Consider the following 25,752-nt stretch of genomic DNA (forward strand, 5'->3'; position numbering starts at 1 on the left):
TTTTCCTCTTCAGTAAGACTGATGCAATGGAATTTGTTTTTATGCTTTGCCTTGTTTAAATCGTTGGTTTAAAGTAAAATTCTCCTCTTTGTGACCACCTGTTTGCTTTGAAATGATTGCTTTGCCTAATACAGTAAATGTTGAGTAAGGAATTAGTGGTTTCCACATTTAATTCATGCTGAGATAGGTAGAGATCTGTTCAACTTGGGGGCGAGGACATCCTAATCTGATGTCTTTTGTAATCTTTGCAAATACTCTAATGAACAGCAGGGAGAGTTCAAACTCTACTTGAAGGTGAAACACCTTCTAGTCTAACCAGTTGTATAGCAACACAGCTACGTTTAAGATAAAATAGCTTATTACATTATTTTTAAAAGACCTGAAAACCTAATGTCCTCTCCTCTACCAAAGGTTGTTGCAGTAAATGTTGCCTGAAAAATGGAATCGCTTTTTAATGGCACCTTTTGATTTTTTTTTTCTTTTTTCTTTTCATACAAGTCTGCCACATTAGATAGTATTTCACTGTGCCATTCCCAGGGCTACATGTGTGAAAAATAGAACTACTTCCAAAACAGTGATAAACTTTAATGACCGTTTTTCACCTCTGAAGTTAAACACTGATGGCATTCTAAGGGTAAATGAATGAAAGCAAAAGATGACACAACAGAGAGGTAAGCACTGAAAAAACTTCTAGACTAGTGGTTCGCAAACCATAGCCTGCAGATGTGGCCTGCTGATTGTTGTCACAAAGAAAGGTTCATTGGAAAACAGCCACGCTCATTCTTCTATGGCCTGTGTCTCGTCTACACCCGCATCCTCACGATGACAGAACGGAGCAGGTGTGACCAGGCCTGGCGGAAAATACCTACTATCCGGCCCTTTACGGAAAACGTTTGGCACCCTTGGTCTAGATATTTAATGAAGCCCTGGGGCAAACTATTTATTCTTTTTTGAACATTTTAGTTTTTGAAATCCTACAAAGCCTGCTTCAAATTTTACCAGTCAGCAAGACAAAACTATGGATGCATTTGATGCGAAACTAGGAAAAACAAATCGGGGGAAAAAAAATCACAAGATTTTGAGTTCTTTTAGTTACAAAAATTATCAAGACATTATTTTCTCCATCTGCTCAAAATTAAAAAGACAACCGGCTCCTTTTTTTCTTTTCTTTTCTTTTTTTAACAAAGGTAACAAATATAAAAATCTAGTCGTAAACCGCCTTCAAAGTACAATTAAAAACCAACTAGAGGGATCCATCTTTTGAAGGATTAATGAGTTCGGGATTTGAGCATTTAAATCACCACCATGTTGTCGATTTCACAATGGCTGCAGCAATGAGGAAGAGTGTAGACAGCAGATGTAATAGCTAATTCCATCCTGTCGCCATCCAAACTGAACTTTATTCTCTTCCGGATGTAAGAACTTGCAAATGGCTCCATGACCGTCTTAGCACAGATGTCTTCATCCCATATGAAAAGAGGCAGTTTCTATGGCAATACTGGTTAAGTGCCTATCATGCTGCACTAATATAGTGCAAAATGTGCCTTCCATATAGCAAAAGAGATGCAGGCTACCAGTTTGAAAATTAGGGAAAGTAGAAACGTATTAACACAAGTAAATTAGTTTTCCTGACAATAACCACTATAAAATACTGAACTTGAGGACTTTTTTTTTTTTTTTTCCTAAGATACTAGTACATGTCCAGCATTCGTACTTTGGAGAAAGACAAGAATTAAGTCTTATAAAAGAGTCTTTGCCTCTGAAATGCAGGTTAATGAGAGCTACCATCAACCACCAAGATGCTGAATTTATTCAATGGGTTTCCTGCTCAGCTTAGAGCTTATCTCTTATTCACCATTAAAATTGCTTATTAACAAGTACATAGTCTGACATAGTAATATGTGTCATTCCATTGAGTATACATGTTGTTATGCTTGACTATAGTATTGTAGAGATCTTGGTATAAACTCCTCATGCTAAAATGTTACTATGGGTTAACCCTGCCCAGAGGCTTGCATCAGGCGTCCTAACTGACCAATTCCACAACCGTATTTTAGAGATGAAAGTGAATGGTCAGTTGGTGATTTCAGAAAAGATCACAAAAAACTCTCAGAATGCAGCCTATATTCAATTAAATCTAGAATTCTCAGGGCTGATTTTTTTTTTTTAATTTTATGTAAGTGGTACTGTCTTGATATCTCCAGTGGCACTGATTTTCACTCTATGATGCTCTTTTAAAAAGTTACAATGCATTTGAATTCACACAGTATGAAGAGCTTTGTGGCTGCTGGCTGTCTACTGCAAAGTCAGAAAGCTGAAACTGGTTGTTGCCCGGGTAAGTTCTATTTTACATGTCTGCATCTCCATCGTAGGCTAAGGTTAAAGGTTTCAGTCGGTTGTTTTGCCTTCTTTGGGGTTTCTTTGGCTTTTTGCTGTAAATAATAAAAAAAATAATAATTGGAGAAGGAAAATCCATCTTTAATCATAAATTTTACTGTCTTAAATGAAAAAATTCAAAATATATTGATAAAGTTGCCTAACTGCCTAATGACCTAATTTCAACCTCAAGTTTGATATTCTGATATCTTTGATTTTCTTATTTAATGCTCTGAATAACCTTGAAATAGAACCCCTCAAATATTTTATTATCCTGTAAGAGAATTATCAAATGAAATTCCTCACTAACAATAGAAATAATACTATAGTATAATCCTTTAGTATTTGACCGGAAATCTTTATAAATACACAATTTATAATACATGTTTAAAAAGATAGTTGAATAAAATTAGGTATCACCATAATATCTTCCTCCAGTAGTAATTCAGTATCAAACTCTGTAGTTCACGATAAGCATACAAAGCAATATTATCTTGTGTAACCAAGGGGAACATACTTGAGATGACCTGAAGCAGCTCTGGCTCATCTTCAGATGTTAAATGGCTGATGTGGTAGTTTTTAGAATATCTATGACTAAAGCTATTTTTGTTTCTAATTTCAGATGAACACTAAATAAATGTAGAATACTTATTTGATACAAATTGCTGTTTCTGTATTATAGTCAACTGACAGTGTTTTTGCTGAAATTGATCTGTATCCCCTTATATTTTGAAATATTTAATCACTCACCAAGCTAGATAAATCATGGAGACAATAAAGATGAGTAACACAAATGCCCCAGCTGCTACACCGTAAACCCAGGTCTTTAGTCTCCCATCTAAGAAGAATGGATATTAGTTATTAATTTACATTAGTCTGGTGTGTGTGTATATATATATATATATATATATAAATATATATATGACAGTCTTTAACTATGACCAATGACCAGTGACATATGACCAAATCCTTTCAAAACAAAGTGAATTATTGCTTAGGCACAGTTAATGATTAATGCAAAGCTGCTATTATGAGTTAGATGCTGCTTCATTAAAGATAAATTATCAGTGAGAATTAAATGGAAAAATAATTTTTTCAATTCAAATTGCGTTCAGATTTCAGGTTCATATGCCTAAATTTTTGCAGCTGCTTATGTAAATTTTACTTCAAATCCAATGTATGCGTAATGCTAAATAAACATTTTCTTATTTTTATTCTGAGAATGGCAATTATAAGGAAAGAAGAAAAGTAATACAATTTCAATAAAGTCCTACAGCTTAGGGTTAATGCAGACAGGTATTTGAACATAAATTTTGTCATTTTAACTTTTTTTTATGATGAATTGAAAGTGAATATACTTAACATTTTGGGGGGGAATTAATCTTTTATCTAATTTACACTTACACTGCACTTTAAAGCTCAATTGACAATATCCTTTGTAAAAATAGCCAAGTTTGATTATAACATATAAATAACTTTCTAACTATAAATAACATTTTTCTAACTTTTTATTATATGGAATTAGGCAGGATAGAAACTTTTCTAATTTGGTTTTCTGGTCTCATTTCCTTTGAGCTTCTTAGTTTTGTGTTCACAATAAACTTCAACTAGATGATAGTATTAATAAATTTGCCTAACTTGATCATTACATCAACACGTATTTTCTGTTGCATACATACAATTAAACATATTAGTGCTAAAATTATAGATTGGGCAAATTGACTCCACAGACACTCTGGTTTATTCAATATTTGGAAGGCATCAAAAACAAATCAGTACTGTGAAAGTTTTTCTACTTAGAGCTAGATCAACTTAGGGGTCCATTTGTTGGAACTAAACTGTTAGTATTCTAAATATACTTCTTTTCAATTCTAAAGATTTTAAAAATTAGAGACTGGGTTTAAAATCAACCCCTGTTGGGTCCATCTGCCCTGAGAGTTCTTCAACAAATATTCTTTGAGTTTTTCAAAACCAAGAACAGAGTCTAAATACACTTTTTAAGAACATAAACCTTTTTAATATATTAAAATATTCATTTTAGGGAAGGTATATATATAAAATGACAATGTTCTCTTTTTAAAAACCAGTTTTGATGTGAGAAGTTCTGCTTGGATTCTTAGTCAAGGTCAAGATTGCTAATGGCCATTTGCAGGTCCACTATCTTAAACACCGAGGGAAGAGTTTCCCAGGTTTGCACAGACAAGTCAACTTTGCAAAATAAATTGTATTTTCAGCTAACAACCTTATGAACGCAGGGATAATGTGGTTAAATCTCAATATTTGGGTTAAATCATCTAAATACTGAAAATACTTAAAATCCTAATAGTGATTCTCCAGTAAGGGAAAGTGTTTTGACTTAAAGCATTAGAAATAGAAATGTGCTATGCAGACTCCTTCTTTTCTCATATTTCTAACAACTGTAAAGTAGACTATGTCTGGCTTTGCCTAGAGATTTCCTTTGGTCGTTAACTAGTAATCTCTGTTGGTGTGAGAAAAACCACCATGATCTTAGCTACCTTAAAGCTCTTGCAGCACAATTTTAAACACCAGCTTTAGTTCCAGAAATAAGCATACAGTTTATTCCATCTGGGGAGAGAACATGTGTGGGGTAGGGATAGCATTGTATTAGGCCTTCAAGCTTTTGCCTGTGTTGGCTTCAAGTCCATTACTAGACACATTAAGGATGTCTGTTTAATATAACAAGGGTCTGGTCAGTCTCCAAATTTAAATCATCCCATCTAGACAGGAAGGCTCCATACTTGCCCTTCTGTATCTGGTGCTAGTACAGATTCTTATTATTTGAGTTTATCAAATCTAGGGGCCGATAGAAATTGGGCTGGCTACCGAGTACCCCCAGCACAGCACTGCATTACTGATGTTCCTATTTTAGGTTTAAATTATTACCAGTCTATGGTCAAACGAAAAATTCTTGAATGTCTTTAGAGTTTTGTTTCAGTTCTGAATGACCATATACTTTTTTCCTAATTAATATTTCATTGTTAGATTTCTTTGTTCAATGTAAGCATAATTATACTTGTAAATTTAGGTCTGAGATCAAAATAACTAATATCCTAATTTTTTTTCTAAGAGGAAATTAATTTCATTTCTCTGAACTTTGAGCATGAGTGCTTTTTTCATAATAGTAAAAACATGCTATGTGGCAATATCAGAATAAATAAGTACAGATGACTCATGTGAAAATGCTTGCTCATTTTTTTTAACCCTTTGACATTGCTTAAATGTATAACTAAAGGATTCTACATCAACACTGTCTAGTCACTTCACCTGGCCCAAATGGCTGTAGAAACCAGGTCCTTCCCCGTCCTGTTGGGTTACTGGAGGATTGGGTTGGATGTACTGCCCGACTGGTTTTCACATCTCCTCTTTTGTCCTCCACAGTGGGTATCACCACCACGGGGATAAGTGTGCACTGCTCAAGAGTACCGTTAGAAGACATGACTTCAGTGTACCCTTCTTCACAACTGCATGTCCTCATCTGCAGGAGAACAAGAGGATTTCTACTATACATAGAAGGTGATGAGAGCATAAAAGATCTGACTTGAAGAGAAGGCTTTAAGGAAGTACTGTTTTCGGAATTTACTACATGTAATTTGTCTTAGCTACATAAAAAAACACACTTTTTGTACTGTTCACAAATTATTTTAACAGTAGAAATAAGTGCATTCAGAATTGTTTATATCGATAAAAGGAGAGGTCTAGAAATCTTTAGGCCACAAGACATGCTTTTTCTGCAGGGGGGGAAGGGGGGAGGGAGTGGACTTTTTAAGAGGTGGTGGGTGACAAATAATGCAGCTGGCTTGTCTTTCCTAATGAAGTCACACATACCTCACTACAGTACGAGTGGGGTTGACTACACGGTGGGTTACAAGACCTGTCAGCATCAGGCTGGCGCACCACCAAGCAGCCCCCTGCAGAACAGAAAATCATATATTGACAAGTAGCATCTCTTGCAATGATAGAAATACCGTGTCGGATAGACTTGTCTTTGAATCCTGAACTACTCCGGGAACCCCCATGGATTTTTCTGAGGGCGACTGATTGTGAAATACTTGGTTAACCTTGACCACTTCATACCGGAACTTGAGGCCCCTCTTATTCAGAGGAGATAGCACAGTGCCTGGCACTCAGCAGCTGCTCCACAAGCAGTGTTTGTATAGCTGCCACTTTGAAAACACTAACTGCACACAGGCCATTTCTGTCATGGTCCCCAGCCCCCCCTATTGGCCCAGTCCAACATTAAAAAACAGATTGAATTTTCCTTTGAAGTTAAATTTTTTTCTTGGCCAAAGAAACAGTTCTTATGTCCCTTGAGATGTTTCTTTAATTTATGTGACTACCACATAAATGTACTTTTTAAAAAATAATGCATACATAGTTCATGGAGAAAATCCCTATTCCTGCCAATTCAGGATTTTTGTAGCTGCTAAGTGATGTATTTGCATTATTGTTTAACTTGACATTGCAGCTCTCTGGTTTTTCTTCCTTCTCTTCTTTTCAGGTCTAGTACCAAGTGTACCTAAGTTGTTACAAGGGAGGTTTTAAGATGAGAATAGATGTCCTAGAGAAACAATACTGGTGATGTGCAGGGAACTTAGAGTTTCAAACCATACTTGCTCAGTTGAATAGGATTTTAGGAAAGCAAAGTTTTTCCTTTATTTATGGAATTGATGATCCTCTGGAATTTAATCAAAGATCCTCTTGTTAATTCTTTGCCTTATTTCTCAATAATATAAACTATTCATCAAAAAATTATGATGGGAAAGCAGTTAGTCATTGCAAGCCAATTGCAGTTAAAAGGCCATATTGAGGTTATTATCATGAAACACATGATGAAAAAGAGAAACATCTTGATTTCTAATAAGGACAACTTCATAAAATTAAAGCAATCGATCAAGATACGTAATATACTTTACATGCTTGTCTATTTCTCATAAAGAATCTCGTCTCTCCTAAAAGATAGAAGAATGCATATAGAGTTTATCACAAATCATTTACACATTGGCCTTTTTGGTATCAGAGAAAGTATTAGAAAGAAATATATTGGGTACCTTAATGGATTAAAAAGAAGGTGAACACATGATTTCTACAGGTAAGCCTTTTAAAATTCGACTTACCTTTGCATTGGGGAATACCCCTAATTTTAGTGGGAAAAGAGATTTTAACATATAGAAGAAATGGCAGACAAATATTACTGGCATCCATATTTGGGGAGGAAAAAGAAACCTGAAAATAACAGGACCCTCTGGGGAAATTGCAACGTTCCCTCTGAATAGTTTCAAGAAGAATGTAGACCTTTATTTTCAACACTTGAGTTGAATGGACCATCTCTATAAGTGCCTTCAAATTCAGAAAATGTATGCTTCCCTTATAAGGCTCTTTCTCCCCTTAGGCCTCTTACAGTGGTGTGGTTGGAATAGATCCCCCACCCTCCCCACGCCCCCCACCCCAGTAGATAATACTGTGAGAGAGCAAAGGGTTTCCTGGTAGGTGTCTCTTCTTTGTTATATATGTGTCCACTGGGAGTTGCTATTATCAATGGTTTCTTGATACAGATTTCTCATGTATAAAATCTTACCTTCACAAGAATATAATTTGATATCCTGTTCCAGCTTTCATAGGGAGGAAATAAGTAATTAGGTTTAAATAAATCCAGGTAATTTAAAATTTAATATAAAAATTGATGCTTTCCAAAAAGCATATTGATCTCTGTTCCTGTTATCTTACTGTATATATTACAGCTAAATTTATAAATGGACATTACTAATAGGCACCCAAATGCACATTACTTTTTATCTCTGCCAGAGGGCAAAACAATGGCAGTAAATCAGCAGGTCCCCGGAGTAGCTAACTTTCAAAACTCATGTTACTGATACACTATGAAGATTCCTATAGATTAGATCTATAAAAATGTTAAAGGAGAGACATTAGATCCTTGGGTCATATGTTTAAGGTTTAGGTTCTGGTTCTGACCTTGGTTTCTTTCTAGGAAATTTGCAAGGTACATATCTGGAGCCAAGTTTCTCTCCACTTCATAGGGTCCTTGAACCCTTGCATTTACTGGGTTCAGATAAGGAAACTTTTAGTAATCACAGATTAGAGAAGCTCTTTGGTATATTTGGGTCAAAGGACATTTTAGAAAAGTTTTTCATTTGGATTTCTTCTTTGAATATATAATTTTTGAGTGGGGACAGAGTGGACAGAGTAGGTTAGCTGCCCAGATGTTCTGGGCTTGAGATTTGCCAACAGATCTTACCTATTAATTAATAAAAAACTGAATCATAGATTTCTGAATTCAAGCAAGATATTTGGATTTGTATAATTATATTTACTTGGTAATATTTTTGGTCTTAGTGTATATTATTTTTAAGGTACAGAAACAGATATAGTCCACAAAATACTGATTTTTTTTTTTAAGCATGTGGTGAGTTATTCACATATAAAATTTCTAGGGAAGACAATCTGAAAATTATAATTTATTGGAATTAGGTAATATTTTAACTAGATTCTAGCAACGTTGTCTAAAATGGATGAGGGAGAATTTGAGAATTTAATCGAAATAATAAAAAATAAAATAGTCACTGGTTACAGTTATACAGCCTAGGTACTGAGTCCCAACCATGTGCTGAGTACTGAAAGAATATCTTTGTTTTCTTAATTATTTGCTTTAACCAACTGCATGTGTATTACAGGAAGACTTGCAAAAAAACAAAACAAAACAAAAACACCAAAAAGAGAAATTGGAAGTTTACCTGTTACATTTATACCATCTGACCTTTGACACCAGACTGTTCGGGAAGAACCCTTCCAAGCACTGGCCATCCATTTATACTCATAACACTGTCCATCTGCAGGGACACAATAAACATGAACAGAAGCATTCTGCTGTCTAGAAGGACAATCATGGGGAAAGAATATTAAGAAAATATTTATAAACAATTGTCAAAGTGGTAAGTCCATCTCAAAAATGATACAAATATTAATTTATTGTCCTGAAATTGCCATATAAATGTTATAAAATGTTATAAAATTCCTGATCTATTCCTAAATCCCATTTCTTTGCCACGGTTTTTATTCTTTTAATGATAATACAGTACAGTTGAACCTTGAACAACATGGGGATTAGGGGCATGTACCCCTATGCAGTCTAAAGTCTGTATATACCTTTTGACTCTCCCAAAACTTAACTACTAACATCTTACTGTTGACCAGAAGCCTTACTTGATAACACAAAATATATGTCATATACTACAGACTTATAATAAAGTAAGCTAGAAAAAATATTACTAAGAAAACCATAAGGGGGCGCCTGGGTGGCTCAGTCATTAAGCGTCTGCCTTCGGCTCAGGTCATGATCCCAGGGTCCTGGGATCGCGCCCCGCATCGGGCTCTCTGCTCCGCGGGAAGCCTGCTTCTCCCTCTCCCACCCCCCTGCTTGTATTCCCTCTCTCGCTGTGTCTCTCTGTGTCAAATAAATAAAAATCTTTAAAAAAAAAAAAAAAACCATAAGGAGGAGAAAATATTTTGCGCTGTGTTCATATTATTTTTAAAGATTTTATTTGTCAGAGAGAGCATGAGCAGGGGGAGGGGCAGAGGGAGAAGGAGGCTCCCCGCTGAGCAAGGAACCCGATGCGGGACTCCATCCCAGGACCCTGGGATCATGACCTGAGCCAAAGGCAGATGCTTAACTGACTGAGCCACCCAGGCAACCTTGTACTGTATTTATTTAAAAAAAAAAAAACTCTCCTGTAAGTGGACCTGGGCAATTCAAACCTCTGTTGTTCAAGGGTCAACCATATTATTAAAAATTTTAAAAAGTAGCATAGTCTATGTATCATTCTGAAATGTAAATATTATACAGATGAAATATTTCTATGTGGTTTTTCCTAAATGTAGCTATAGTACATTTATTTTAACTGCTATATAGAATTCCACTGTACTAAACTCGACAATTTTTTTTTTTTTTTTTTGGTATTTCTTCTCTGGATGGCCTTTTAGGTTGTTTTCAATTTTTGTTGTTAGAGCAATGTCTCCATGGTCAACCTTGTGCAAGTCTCTTCATGCTTCTTTAAGGTAAATATCTAGAAGACAAACTACCGGGTATCTCCATAGGGATGGCTGAAACTATACTAAATAACTTTTTTTTTCCCTCCAAAAAGTGACAATCTGCATATCCACCAGCAGTGAATAAGGATCATCATTGCTTAAGCCTTCACGAACATTTATAATTGCCAGATTTAAAATTTTTGGTTATTTTAGTGGGTGTGGAAGCTATATTGTCATTTTAAATTGTAGTTCTCTATTAATGCTATTAAAGAGTAACAAATGTTTTGGGGCATTTAGACTTCCTCTTATGAGTGTTGCTTCTTTATATCTAGTGTATATACCATTTTATCCTACAGAAATCTATGCCTTTTCTTATTGAATTGTGGGAATTATTTACTTTAGAATAGCAGTTCTCAAAGTATGGTCCAGAGAACCTGGGAGACTTTGACATCTTTCAGATTGTGTGTGTGTGTGTGTGTGTGTGTGTGTATTTCAACTACACATCTGTGTGAGTAGAGCTGGATTTTCTTCATATACATCAACTAAACTAAGATTGCAACAGATTGAGTGCAGAAACAGAGAATCCAGCTGTCTTCCTTTAAGGCAGATATTATAGATTTGCAAAAATGTAAAACAGGACGTGCTTGTCAAAGTTATTGGTTTTGTTTTCAAAGTTATTTTTCAGGAAGTACTGTTATTGTTACATAAAATTGGCTTGTGGTTATTCTTTATCTTTTTAATATAAATTTTTATGTATATATAACTCACAAAAGAAAATTTTGGGTCCTCAATTTTAAGAATATAAAATTGAATCAATTTTAGGGGTGCCTGGGTGGCTCAGTTGGTTAAGCATCTGCCTTTGGCTCAGGTCAAGATCCCAGGCAGGGTCCTGGGATCTAGCCCCGAATGTGACTCCCTGCTTGCTGCTCTGCTTACTTGTGCTCTCTCTCTCTGTCAAATAAATAAAATAAAAATAAAATTGGATCAGTTTTATACTCTTGGAGTTTTAAAATTGTCCTAGATACTAATTGTTGTTCTAGAATACTAATCCTTGGAAATTAATTGATTTCACAAATATCTTTTCTAAGGCTTTGGCTTCTCTGTTAACCTTGTTTATGATCTATTACTATGTAGAAGATTTAATTTTTCATCTTTCTCATTTTTGTGCTTTTCATGTCATATTTTGGAAATTCTTCTTGAGTTCATAATGATATTCTCCTATATTTTCTTTAAATGTTTTACAGTTATGCTCTTCACCTTTGGCTCTATAATTTAGTTTATTATCAGTTTTGTGTATGGTGTGAGCCACAAGATAATCTTAAAAACATTATATGGATAACAAATTATTGCAACATTATTTACCCACCCATTACCCTACTGACTTTCACTTCTGTTATGTACGTATAAGAATTTGTTCTGAGATTCTTTGTTTCATTAGTCTAATTGCTTTATTGTTAACCGGTCACTCTTCTTAAATTATTAATGCTGTAGAGTAAATCTTGAATAAAGCCATGTAAGTCCCTTGACCTCCTCTCCCATTTTTTTCTTCTTGAAATTCTGAGCTTTAATAATTCTGTGATCTTCTTGGTCTTCAACCTCTCCATATGAATTTTAGGATCAATTTCTCAGATCACTTAAGAATCGGTTCAAATTACATGGAATTTATATAAATTGGTATAAAATTGAGATGTAATGATATTGAGGCTTATCCATGAACATGCCTATTTTACTAATGTTTTAGTTAGTTATATGCTTAAATAAGATTTCATCATTTACTTTCTATACATATCTTACATATATTTCTGTTAAATATATTTCTACTTGTAGTTTTATTTTGATTCAATTTTTTTCTAATTAAATTTTATAATTGAGTCTTACTGGTAAAAGATTTTTTATTTTTTATTCAAGTATAGTTGACAAAGTATTATTTCCAGATATATAACAGTGTTTCAACAATTACAAATATTACAAAACGCTCACCATAATAAGTGTAGTTACCATCTGTCACCATACAAAGTTATTACAATCTTACTGATTACATTCCCCGTGATATACTTTTCATCCCTGTGACTTATTTACACTGTTAATTGGAAATTTGTACCTCTTGATCCCCTTCATCAATTTCACTTATCCCCCACTCTGGCAACCGCTAGTTTGTTCCCTGTACTTATGAGTCTGTTTCTGTTTTTGTTTTGTTCATTTTGTTTTTTAGGTTCCACATATGAGGGAAATCCTATGGTATTTGTCTTTGTCTGACTTACTTCACTTATAATACCCTCTAGGTTCATCCATGTTGTCTCAGATGGCAAGATGACGACATTCTTTTGTATGGCTGAGGAATGGAATATGGTATATATGTATACGTATACCACATTTTTATCCATTCATTTATTGGTGGACATTTAACTTGCTTCTATATCTTGGCTATTGTAAATAATGCTGTAATAAACATGGGGTGCATATTTTTTTGAATTAGTGTTTTTTTTTTTCTTTTACTTGGGTAAATACCCAGAAGTGGAATTACTGGGTCATATGGCAGTTTTAATTCTTTGAGGAACCTCCATACTGTTCACCACAGTGGCTGTACCAATTTAGGTTCCTGCCAAGAATTCACATGGGTTCCCATTCTCCACATCTTTGCCAGCACTTTGTCTTTTTGAAATTAGCCATCCTGACTGGTGTAAGGAAATTCTCACTGTGGTTTTGACTTGCATTTCCCTGATGATTAGTGATTTTGAGCATCTTTTCATGTGCTTTTTGGCAATCTGTTACCTTCCTTGGAAAAATGTCTATACAGGTACTCTGCCCATTTTTTCATTAGACTTTGTGTGTATTGAGTTGTGTAAGTTCTTTATATATTCTGGATATTAACCCATTATTGGATATATCATTTGCAAATATCTGCTCCCATTCAATAGGTTACCCTGTTGTTGATTTCCTTCCTGCAAAAGCTTTTTATTTTGGTGTAGTCCCGATAGTTTTATTTCTGCTTTTGTTTCTCTTGCCTGAGAAGCCATATCTAGAAAAATGTTGCTAAGGCCAATGTCAAAGAAATTACTGCCTATGTCGGTTTTTTTTTTTTTAAGATTTTTTTTGTCAGAGAGAGTGAGAAGAAGAGCATAAGGGGGGGGGGGGGAGTGGCAGACAGAGGGAAAAGCAGGCTTCCCGCTGAGCAAGGAGCCTGACACGGAACTTGATCCCAGGACCCTGGGATCATGACCTGAGCCGAAGGCAGACGCTTGACCAACTGAGCCACTTGGGCACCCACCTATGTTTTCTTCTAGGAGTTTTATGGTTTCAGGTATTATATGTAGGTCTTAGTCTATTTTGAGCTTATTTTTTTGTGTGGCATAAGAAAGCAGTCCAGTTTTATCTTTCACATGTAACTGTCCAGTCTTCCCAGTACCATTTATTGAAGAGACTGTCTTTCCCCTATTGTATCTTCTTGCCTCTCTTGTGGTGGATTAATCATGTAAGTGTGGGTTTGTTTTTGGGCTCTATATTCTGTTCTACTGATCTAGGTGTATATTTTTGTGCCAATTCCATACTATTTTGATTACTATAAGTTTTGTAGTAGAGTTTGACATCTGAGATTGTGCTACTTCCAGTTTTGTTGCTCTTTCTTAAGATTGCTTTGGCTGTTCAGTCTTTTGTGATTCCATATAAATCTTAGGATTAATATTATTGGTACTTCAGTAGGGGTTATATTTAATCAATAGATTACTTTGGATAGTATAAACATTTTAATATTCTTCCAATCCATGAACATGATCTATCTTTTCATTTCTTATGTAGCCTTTAATTTCGTTTCTCAATGCCTTATCGTTTTCAGTGTATAGTCTTTCACTTCCTTGGTTAAATTTATTTCTAGGTATTTTATTATTCTTGGTACAAGTGTAAATGGAGTTTCTTTTTCTTTCTGCTATTTTGTTATTAGTGTATAGAAATATGTTTTTATATATCAGTTGTATCCTGCAACTTAACATAATTCATTTATTCTAATAGTTTTTTGGGGGAGGGTTTTCTGTGTATAATATCACATCATCTGTAAGCAGTGATAGTTTTAATCTTCCTTACCAACTTGGATGCTTTTCATTTCTTTTTATTGTCTGATTGCTATGGCTAGGATTTCCAGTAGTACATTGACTAGAAGTGGTGAGGGAGGATAATATCCTTCTGGCACTTCTCTTCTTAATGATGAACAATTATGAGCTTGTCCACGGAGTATAATAATGTTAGCTGTGGGTTTGTCAAAGATGGCCTTTGCTATGTTGAGACCCACCTGGTGAGTTTTTATCATGAATGGATATTTTGTCAAATTCCTTTCGGTATCTATTGAGCTTATCATGATTTTTATCTATTTTGTTAAAATTTTTAATGTGAACATCATATAGTAATGTGAATGATTATTTCTTTGTTTTCAACTATTAAGCTTCTGATTATACTTTGGCTAGAACCTTCTTTACTAGGTTGAAAAGAAGTAGCCCCAATGAGCATCCTTGCTTTGTTACTGATTGCAAGGGAATGTGTCTTATGTTTCCCCTAATATTATGATGTATGCTGTTTGTTTAGGTAGATATCATTTATCAGGTAAAGTGATTTCCTTCTAGTTCAAGTTGTGTTGGGAAGTTTTTATTGTAAATTAGAGTTGCATTCTATAAACATCTTTTTAACATATTTAAAAATCATATGCCTTTTTTTCTATTACTGTGATGACTTACATTATTTTTTCTAATTTCGGCATCTTTGTACTTCTAAAAATATAATTAGTCACGATATTAATTATTTGGTTAGATAATCTTTAATGATTTTGACATCTATTTTCATTGGTGACTTTATTGGCTGATTTTACTGTCAGGGCTATACTTTCATAGAGCTGGAGGGATTTTCCTCATCTTTTTTTCCCACTCAACTTGATTTTTTAAGATTTCACATAAAAGGGAGTTTTTGTTTCTTTAAATTTTGGTAAAGCTCAAAGCCATTTAGGTTCTAGTTTGTTTCATGTGTAAGTAAATATTTGATAAATTTGAGTTTTTAATAGTTATAGGATCCATAGTGTAGATTCTCAATTACTCTTGGTATAAATTATAATAATCTAGATTATCTTGAAGTGTTTATATTTATATTTATTAGCAAAATATATTCAAAAATATATTTTCAAACTCTATTTGTTGTAGTATTGCTTTTTTTTTTCTCCTCCATTTTTGCCATGAGGTGGTCTATTTAGTTTTGGTCCACTATTGGTTGTTGATTATCTTTTCTAATTAATTTATATTTATCTGTATTAGTTACATTCTACTTTACCTTTTAAAAAAAAATCTCTTTGAGTTTAATGCTTAGCTCATTTTCAACGTTTCTCCCTCCTATTTAGGCATTTAAGGCTTTAAGTTCTCTCCTAAGTACTTTTGTGCTGATATGTAGTGCCCTAGAAGTGTGGTTTTTAGTTTTGACTGATGTCTGTGCATGGGGAGATTTCTTTTTAATTGTTGTTGTTTATTTCTAATTTTGTCATTTTGGGTTGAACAAACCTTTCCTTGGGATTTATTTCATTTTCATTACGTACACTGTCCTAGGACATTATGGAATCATTTATCTGCTTGGTAAATTTGGGAAGATTGAACTGACAAGGCAGATAGTTCTACCTATTTCTTAAGTCATCCAGCCCATTTGGCTTTTACTTTAAGCATTCTTCCTTCACATTCTGAGCTCTCTCCTCCAACTTTTCAGTAATAATAGTAATATTTTGACTCCTATTTGCTATTAAATGTCCTACTCCCTAATTGTTTCAAAAAACAAGCAGGAAGGAGAAGATTGTTTGTTGACCCTATAAATTCTTTCATTTTCAGTTAGACTGCCTCTGTGTTCCCAAACTATTTTTGATGCTCTGTGGTTCTTGGAAATGTCATGTATTGGGTGGCTCTATATGTGCATGTATGTACACACACAAACCTGTAAACACGGATGTTCATAACACCTAGGTCAAATTCTCACCAATATTTTGATTTATCAATTTCTAAGAATATAGTAAAACCTCTCACTTGGCTGTGGATTTTTGTTTCCTTTGATTTAAATAAAGGCTATTGTTAGATTTTGTCCTGGGTGTACACATAATGTGCTCTCAGTTAGCTCAGTCTTCTGTAGCTCATAAAACATTTTTTACATTTCTTATCTAATTGAGGAAGGGTGAAGATTTTTCTTCCTGTAAATTTTTTTTTTTTAAAGATTTTATTCATTTTTTTGACAGAGAGAGACATAGCAAGAGCAGGAACACAAACAGGGGGAGTGGGAGAGGGAGAAGCAGGCTTCCCGCAGAGCAGGGAGCCTGATGTGGGACTCGATCCCAGGACCCCGGGATCATGACCTGAGCCGAAGGCAGACGCCCAACGACTGAGCCACCCAGGCGCCCCTTCCTGTAAATTTTTTAAAATTCAGAATCCTACTCAATTCTCAGTCTTAAGCGAGATCTTAGTAAATGACTTATTGAACAGAAAATTCTATATCTTCTTTTCTATCAACATAAAACTAAATTGAAAAGATTTCATGAATTGTAGCACTCACCATTACATGATTTCGTTTCTAACACTTGCTCTGGGCACAGATGTTGATTTTCTAGTTCCTGTATAATCACAGCTCTGGAACGGACCTGTATTCCACCAAAGCCTAGGTCTTCACCGTTCACACAGGTTAGCTGACAAAGACTCCATGAAGACCAGTCCTTCAGATAACAGTCACCTGCAAAACACAGGTGTGTAGTTTGTACATACCCATAAGCAGTATCCAGCCATATAGTAATTTTATTTCTTAACCTCACTGGGAAAGGTAGGACTAGCATACCAAAAAAACATGATATTTATAAGACATGTATTTAATATTTGCAAGTTTATATGTAGTTTATAAGTGTGTATGAATGTTATTTTTGGAGTGGATGTTATTGGGTATTGACTATGGCTGGAAGGAGCTTGTTCCTTGTAATTCACCTCCTCTTAAAAGACAAAATAGTTGATTAAAACCTACCACCACTCTTGTCATTATTATAAAAGGATTAAGTTCTTGGTAGTATCAATGAAAATCTAAATATACATAAAATTTATCTTGTAGCTATACATAATTGCAAAAGAACTTGAACTCCAAGACTGAGAAAACTGGCATTTATACTTTTTTTTTTTTCCTTCTATTTCTAGCCAGGGGTGTGGAGGTGAGACAGCCAACTGAGCAACTGGAGTAGGGGTAATATGCTTGTAATTTTATCTGATCTACGGCTTCAATCAACTTTTTTTTTCAATTACTTATTGAATAATATACATGAAAAATTACAAATGTTGGAATTTTCACAATCTGATTATATAACCATGCAACCAATATTCAAATCAAGCAACAGGGCATTCTCAGAATTTCAGAAACCATTCTTGTGTTATATATGGAATTATACCATACATACTTTAAAAAATATTTCACTCAATTATGTTTGCAAGATCCACATGTATTTATGTAGTTCCACTTTGATCATTCTTACTGCTGTACTTTATTCCACTATATGAAGGTATCACAATTTAGATATCAATTCTAGTGATGAGCATGTGGAGAGTTGTAAATTTTTTCTATTATGAATACTGTTGTTGTGAACATTTTAGTATGAGTCTTTGAACTTATGTGCATTTCTATTGGGTGAATACCTAGGACCCTGGTGTATCATGTGCTCAACATCTTCCACCATTATGAGAATAGGGAAGAATTAATGAAATATCTTTCCCATATGCCCATCCATTCTTCAGGACTGACTGGTGATACTGTTCAGAGGATACAATAAATTATGATAGACACAAATCCATATGGATTCTTATTTTAATTATTCTAGCCATACCACATGCATAATTCATATTGCCTTACATTATGCTGAAGATGTCTAATAGCACAAATTTGCCTGGAGATCTGATTAATGAAAACATGTCTTATGCTATAATTAAGAAATCTTCGTCAAACATGAATTATTGACTAATAGATGTATAATAGTAAAGTGGAATGATTTTTGTAGACCTTTATTATAGTATGTTAATATTCAATGTCATTCTGAAGTTCAGAAAATTCTAGTAAATTTTACAAGTGTTAAAGAAAAACTAGGAAGCATGTTTAAATACTTTTGGGTTACTTAGTTTTTAATTATGCAGGAGAAACTATTAGAATTTTAAACAGTCCTCTCAAGATAAAGGTAATATAACTGTACCTCAGCAATTGCAGACTACATGGAAATATACCTTTTGTACTAGTAGGCTCTATTTCTGTGCTTATAGCACTTGACATAGTGTATTTTACAACAGAGTTTAATCTTTTAATAGTTGTCCGTGAATTATATAATCCTCACCTCCAAAGAATCCAGGTCAGGCTTCAAAGATTTAATAGTAGCAAATGAGAGTACGACATTAGCTTGTACTAAACATACTTTTATATTTTGACCATCCAACCATTGTAATAATAAACTATACTATGCCTGCAAAAGATAGGACAAGTGTATGAAATGCACATCCCTACTTCAGTATTTTGCTCTTTAAAGCTTAGTAGCTCCTATATTGCTAACTTTTAAAACCCATTACTGGAGAAAACGGGCAAGAGAGGAACAGAGATGCATAGATTGTAATTTATAAAAGAAGAGCAGCCTCATCCTGGATTTATAATTACTTTAATTAGAATGGTGTGTTTGCCCTGTTTGATGTTATTATGAGATCTTCCTTTCCTTCGGGTCACTTAGGACATATTTCAATCTTGTGTTCACTTAAGTTACTATTAGATTAGCAACTGTCTCTTCCATTAGAAGGTAAACGCAATGGGGACAGGCTATAATTGTCTCTCAGTGTATCTCCAATCTTGAGCCCGGGTCCCAGCCTCCAGTAACGCTTGATAATAATAGTCAAATGAAGGGGCGATCGTGCTGCAGGAAGTATAAATGAAAACAAGTAGGAGAAACTCCACAGGGAAGTAGACCCTATTGCCTGGCAAGGAGACCAGTGCTGCTCCGTGTTGTGGGTACCACAATAATCCCATTAATGGCACTGGAGATTTGGCTTTAGAAGAGATAGGCCTTCCCAACTTTTAGCTTTGGTCACCTTTCATTGACTATGTGGCCATTTGGCACATCGAAGCCCAAAGTTTCAGTCCTGGGCTCTGCCCACAGCCCTTATGTGCTGCCACAGCCTCAACCTCAGTCTGTATTAAGTTCAATTGTGTGTGATATCTAGACTGAAATCAGGCCAGGAAATCTGGGGGGGAGGGCAGGAAATGAAGAGGGGAATTGCTGGATCGGGAATAGGTTATTATTAGCAGGTGTGGGAATGTCTAAGAAGCAACACTTAGCCTAGGTCTAGAAAGTAATTTTTAAAGATTTTTTAAAAAGATCTTTCTTCATTTGAAGTAGATGAAACTATATACACAAAAATTGTTGTTACAGTTGAATATGCACAGTGAGGGATGATCTTAAAGTCTAGCACTTAGTTAAAAGTATCGGGTTGTTTTATCTACTGCTCTGTTTAATTTTATTCAGTTCATCTTGATAAACTTCAGAAACTGCCAATATTATCACCGCAAATAATTTACTTAAGAATGAGTAAATTAGGGGCGCCTGGGTGGCTCAGTTGGTTGAGCGACTGCCTTCAGCTCAGGTCATGGTCCCAGGGTCCTGGGATCGAGTCCCGCATCGGGCTCCCTGCTCTGCGGGAAGCCTGCTTCTCCCTCTCCCACTCCCCCTGCTTGTGTTCCCTCTCTCGCTGTGTCTCTCTCTGTCAAATAAATAAATAAAAAATCTTTAAAAAAAAAAATGAGTAAATTAATGAGAATGAATGAGCAACCCGTATTGTCAGCTTTTTATAGTTTAAAGACTTAATTCCATTAAAATAAACTTTTGAAAATATGTTCTCCATCTTTAAAATTTTAAATACCCAAATAAAAAAGGTATGATTTATTTTTGTCTCCAATATTTGTTTGCCTTTTTATTTTGGGGGGATCTTGTTTGAAATAACACATTCCTGAAAGAGATTGATATTTTTCTTATAGGCAAATTGGGAGAACAAAAACTTTTCACTGAGGGTAAAGTATAAGCAATTTACTTCCAATCTTATTCTTTTCTGGTCTACTAATAATAAACTGTTGCCCCCATCTTTCTCAAAGCCTTAGGCTCCTACCTGACATTGAACTTATTTTGATCTTCTGTCTACCCTAAAGTTCTCTGCATCAAGCCCAAATTCCTAAATATTAGTTGATCACTGTCTGCCAATTATTTCTAAACTACTTGATATATAATATTTGCTTTCCACATTTTACTGCATGAACCCGTTGTGTCTAACTTTGAATTGGAATAATTTCAATATTTTCTTCCATACTATTTTTTCTCATTCTTGAATGGTGTAGCTGGGGATAGCATTTTAGGTTCATGGCCATTTTCCATCACACTTTGCATATATTCCATTGTCTTTTGGCTTTCATTGTAACTAAGAAGAATTCTAATTTTAATTGCCTTCAGTTGCAGGTAATCTTTTTTTTTTCTTGGTGTGTTAGTAATTTTTCTACATTTTATGTTTTAAGTACAATATGCCTACATGTGAATTTGTTGTTGACTCTATTCAGGACCCAGAGTAAGCCTTCATTATAAGGACTTAAGTCTTTCTTTAGCCATTATGTGTTTAGACCCTGCTTCTCTCTCTCTCCTGGAAATCCTAAATAGGTGCAAATTCTCTTTCATACTTGCTCTGTCAAGCATGAACCTGAGGCCTTACTGCCATCCCCTGCAGGTGTTAAAACTCCAGGTGAGTGGGTGTCAGTAGAGGCCACATAGGAGACCCAGACTTCAGCCTTTGTTGGCAGTGACGAGGCTAGACCCCCTTCATCCACACTACAGTATCCAGTTATTGGCACAGATACTACTGAATGAGAAGACTTGCTGACGTGCCTTAACTTAGACTATACATGTAACTTAGAACATACTCCTTCTCAACTCTGGTGCTAGTAAGAAATGACCAAACTATGAATTCTGTTTTGGTATTGTTACCTGGGCAAGGCTGGGTGCAGGTCTCCTCGAGAACCATTTTTTTATTACCATCTATGATGGGTTCAATGTCAGTACAGAATTCTTCATCCACCACTTTGCTGAAATCATCAGCTGACCCATCACTCACTACACAGGAAATGTTCCTTGTTCTGGTCCCTTCGCCACACTGGGCATCCTGGAATACAGGAAGAAGTAACTAATTAGGAAAAGAAAAATAATTCATTAGCAAGCTCATCACTTACAGTCATCTCTGCATGACTGATTTTGATTTATGGGCAGTTAAAGAAGCATTTGCAACCCTAGGGAAGAAGTCCTATAGGACACTAGCTGTAAAGTACACAATGAACAATTCATTTGTTTTCTAGCCAAAGACAGGCAAATAAATTTTCATTAAAATGAATCAGTCTCCAAATGATTTTAAAAACACAGGACAGGACTGCTTGTTATCAAAACTAATTAAACAGTTACAAAATGGCAAGGTACCTAAAATCTTTAGGAGGAAACATGCTGTCAGCTCTGAAAAATATTTCTGAAAACAAGTCTCTACAGATTAAAAAAACACACATTTCCATACAACCTCTTGAGATCTGATTACCTGCACTTGGCATAGAGACCACTGGCCATATTGCCACTGGTAACAGGGCTTCACTGGGCAAGGCTTGGACTGTTCCATCAGGGCAGGACATGGCCGTCCATCACCCTGAAAGGGCTGGGTCACGGTGCGCCTTCGGATCATTTTTCCTTAAAGAGATACAAGGGGATGCAACTCTAGTGACATATTTGTGTGAGCGTCTATCTTGAGAGAGGGCATCAGATACTTCTGCTGAGGAGACCTGAGGAACGAGTAAGGCTCAGACATTTTGAAGAGAAAGACACTGATTCAACTTTTCTGAAGATTATCTGGTAAGACTTAAAGCAAGAGGGGTATCTTATTTCCTGTTCCTTGACCAGGAGTCTAATGTTAATGAAGGTACAAACCAACCTGTGAGGCCACATGTTTGAGAACAATCTGACCAAGGAGACCAGTCGGAAAGCTGACAGTTGACGGGGCATTCCACCATGCACGATGTATTCATCGGCCAGTTTTTCTCCAGGCCAAGCTGAAAGGATAGAGGTAGATGTGTTTGTATTGACCTGGAAGCTTGGCTCGGTGTAGCGGTAGAAGGAGGGTGGGAGGAAGAGACGAAGAGTAGTGGAGAGGAGAGGAAGAAAAAGCAAGATGCATAATAGAATAAAAAGGTACCTGGAGGTCAAACACCCAAACTTAAAAATAGAAAGTGGTTCAACCCAGAAGAGTGGGAGAAAAGGGCACAGGATGAGTGGAGGAGCCCGTTTACTCAATGCTGTTGAACTGTTTAGATAAGTCATGAAAAAAAGTAACTTTAGTCTTCAAATTGGCCTAATTTCCCTAAACAAGGAACAAATAGGTGTAAGCACGATTCCTTTCCATTAGTTAAAAACCAAAAATATCACCAATATATAGATCTATAGTTGTATCTTTGGGATAAAAATTTATCTTTGCATGTGCATGTTAAACTGAAAAGCAAAAGGTTTGAAAGACAAATCACCATTTGAAAACTAAATATTATAATGTATTGAAATAATATATTAGTTAAGTATGCTATCTCTTTCAAAAGGAAATACGGGTCACTAGACTTTTTTGATTATGAAAATTTTATATACACTTTTTTTTTACAAAGGTTTTCTTTTCTAAAACTGATCTCAGCAGCTAACTGTAGTATAATTCACTTATTTTGGTTAGCCTCTCATCAGATACTAATATTGTGACATTTTATTGGCATGGAGTTCCTTACTTAAGCATTCTACTTTTAAAATAGGAGATTTCAAACTCATCGACTGTATATGCAAACAGTTAAAAAGTCCAAGGTACAAAGTAGCATGAAAATAGAAATATTTAAGAGCTTGTTAGGAGAGTACAATTTTGGGGTTGGGGGTAATTCTTGGGAATTTTCAAGATCTTGTTTTATTTCTGCATGGAAAAGAAGTTTATAGTGTCTAATGTACATAGCAAAAGCCGGCAAAAAAAAATTTTCCTGAAATCTTGTGTTGTGGTTCAAGTATAGCTCTTGGCTCTAAGTTATCCACTGAGAGAGGATCAGGTCAATGCCTGCAGGCTACATACCTCTGCAGGTGCTCCCATTGTATTCTCAACCAGTAATACTTGACAAATTTTTGGCACAATTTTGGCACAAAATTTTTTTTACCATTTTTACCGTATCAAAGTCTCATAAAGTCACTTAAAGTCATGGGAGGTTGCAGAAAGGACACTTAAGGTGATTACATGCTAAAAAAGATGTGTAACATTTAAGGTAGACAATAGTTTTGTGGAGAGAGGGTTTGAATCACAGAAGTGAACTCCTACTGACTCATTTCACTACAGAATTGAAAAGGATGTCTCTGTATAGATCTTCTGGGCATCGAGGAGTAAGACATTTAACCCTCTGCTACTTTTTTTCTTAAACATTTATTGTGTCCTTTTTCCCCCCCCTCTCTTGCTCTCTCATCTGTGTAAACATATGTGTCTAAGTAAATGAAAAGAAATCTGTTCAGGGATCAAAGAATAGGAAAGGAGAAACCAATTACTAGGTATTGAGTGAATAAAGAAAAACATCAAAGAAAAAAATGCTATATAAATGCTAGATGGGTTTAACCCTAATTGTCCTCTTTGTTGGGTAGGAATGGCATTTTTCTTTTTGGCTGCTAGGGACACAGCAAGCGTTAGCTACTGCTGTTGGGCTGAATGCAGGGTTTGCACATATATTAGTAGGTAGGCAATCAATCCATTATTAAAAAGATAGCTAGCTTTTCTCAGGGCTATTATTTAATACTACTGCATCCATGGGGATGGATAAAATGGGATATGAGTTGTTTATTCCAATTCCTGCAGAGAGAGCTCTATTCTCCCTAAAGACAGTATTTACTAGAATGTTATGATTTGAATCCCTAATTGTCACCACAGTATTCAAACATAATATTAATGCATAAGAGTAAATTCATCTAGGCTCCTGGATAACTGAAATTAGTTATTTTTCAGGGTTTTACTCACATTTCATTTAAGAAATTAAGGACTCTATTTATACCTCTGTTCTATAGTCATGTTTTTAAATTGGTTTTGTATGATTTGGGTTTAGCTTTCACAAAGCTCTCAGCTATTCATGGTAGATTTCATTCTGATCCATGAGGACATTTATATGTACACTTGCAAAAAAGGAGATATATTAATCAACTAGAAGTAGATCAAAGCTCTCCAGCCAATATATGACTATAATAATGTTCAGTAATACTAATGTTCTTTTCATAATGGTTACATTACTTTGATGTTAATAGTTTCAAAAGCAAATTAATTCAGGTGTAAAATTTATAATTAAAGTACGAATTCACTAAATTATGTTATAAGATGGTGGTGAGTGGAATTTATTAAGTAAACAACTCGTTTTCAGCACACTCGGGAGCTCTGTTCCCATGGACAGATATAATGAAGTTGTTAGGGCCATATGATAAAGATATCAAATGGATTAAGATATTTCCATCTCGAGTTTTCTCAGGAGTTGGAACAATTTACCATGGGCTTATATAACCTCTGGGATGTTTAGATAGAAGTTATGGTCACCATGTCTACTGAACCCTAATGAGGTCATAAGCTCCTCTCTATGTGTTCAAGATCTATGGAGGCTCCTGCTTATCCTGGTTCATGTTTAACCCAGTGGGGCTTAGATGCAGGAGTTAAAACCTGTCAGGAATGTGAGTACCCATTTGGTATGGAAGTCAGACAAAATCATTACAACATGAAGTGTAGCTTCATGAAAGCTAAGAAAAGCCAACAACTATGTTTCCTCACATTTCATAAGGTCATACTTAGAAATGATGACATTACTTTTATAAATTGGAGAATTAATAGTTACAATTCTCTGTACCTCAAAGATATAATGGAAGACTTCATTCCTTTGTTTGAATTTCAAGCTCTCATCCAGACCTGAGTACTTAGACTCTCACAGCTGGATATTAGATCCTAATATCAAAATCTGCTACCAAACCACATGCGATCAATGTTTAGCAACAGAGAGAATAAATGATGGCTCTTGGCAGGTGTCCCAGGCAACACAAAATTCACATGAAATTACAAAAGATGATGAGTAGTCTGATTAAGATTTATTGCCTTTATTCACCTTGATTACTTATTGTTCCCCAAGCATTTCTTTCAAAATAGGCTAATTAGCATACCTTTGGGCTCCAAGCAGAACAAAACACAGGAAATTATG

The 25,752-nt window shown here is 35.2% G+C and overlaps 1 protein-coding gene across 1 annotated transcript in view; it reads right to left on the bottom strand.

The window, feature by feature from the left end:
* Positions 1-2,347: 2,347 nt before the first annotated feature.
* Positions 2,348-25,752, bottom strand: part of THSD7A (thrombospondin type 1 domain containing 7A) — a 431,993-nt gene continuing 408,588 nt past the window's right edge. The window contains exons 20-28 of the mRNA XM_021689643.1: positions 22,455-22,572; positions 22,068-22,213; positions 21,473-21,647; positions 16,999-17,172; positions 9,147-9,242; positions 6,223-6,305; positions 5,662-5,872; positions 3,127-3,214; positions 2,348-2,432 (exon numbers count right to left, since the gene is read on the bottom strand). Of these exons, the coding sequence (XP_021545318.1) occupies positions 2,348-2,432; positions 3,127-3,214; positions 5,662-5,872; positions 6,223-6,305; positions 9,147-9,242; positions 16,999-17,172; positions 21,473-21,647; positions 22,068-22,213; positions 22,455-22,572 (1,176 nt within the window). The remainder of the gene's footprint in view (positions 2,433-3,126; positions 3,215-5,661; positions 5,873-6,222; positions 6,306-9,146; positions 9,243-16,998; positions 17,173-21,472; positions 21,648-22,067; positions 22,214-22,454; positions 22,573-25,752) is intronic.

Source organism: Neomonachus schauinslandi, chromosome 12 (assembly GCF_002201575.2).
Source record: "Neomonachus schauinslandi chromosome 12, ASM220157v2, whole genome shotgun sequence".
NCBI classification, from domain to species: domain Eukaryota; kingdom Metazoa; phylum Chordata; class Mammalia; order Carnivora; family Phocidae; genus Neomonachus; species Neomonachus schauinslandi.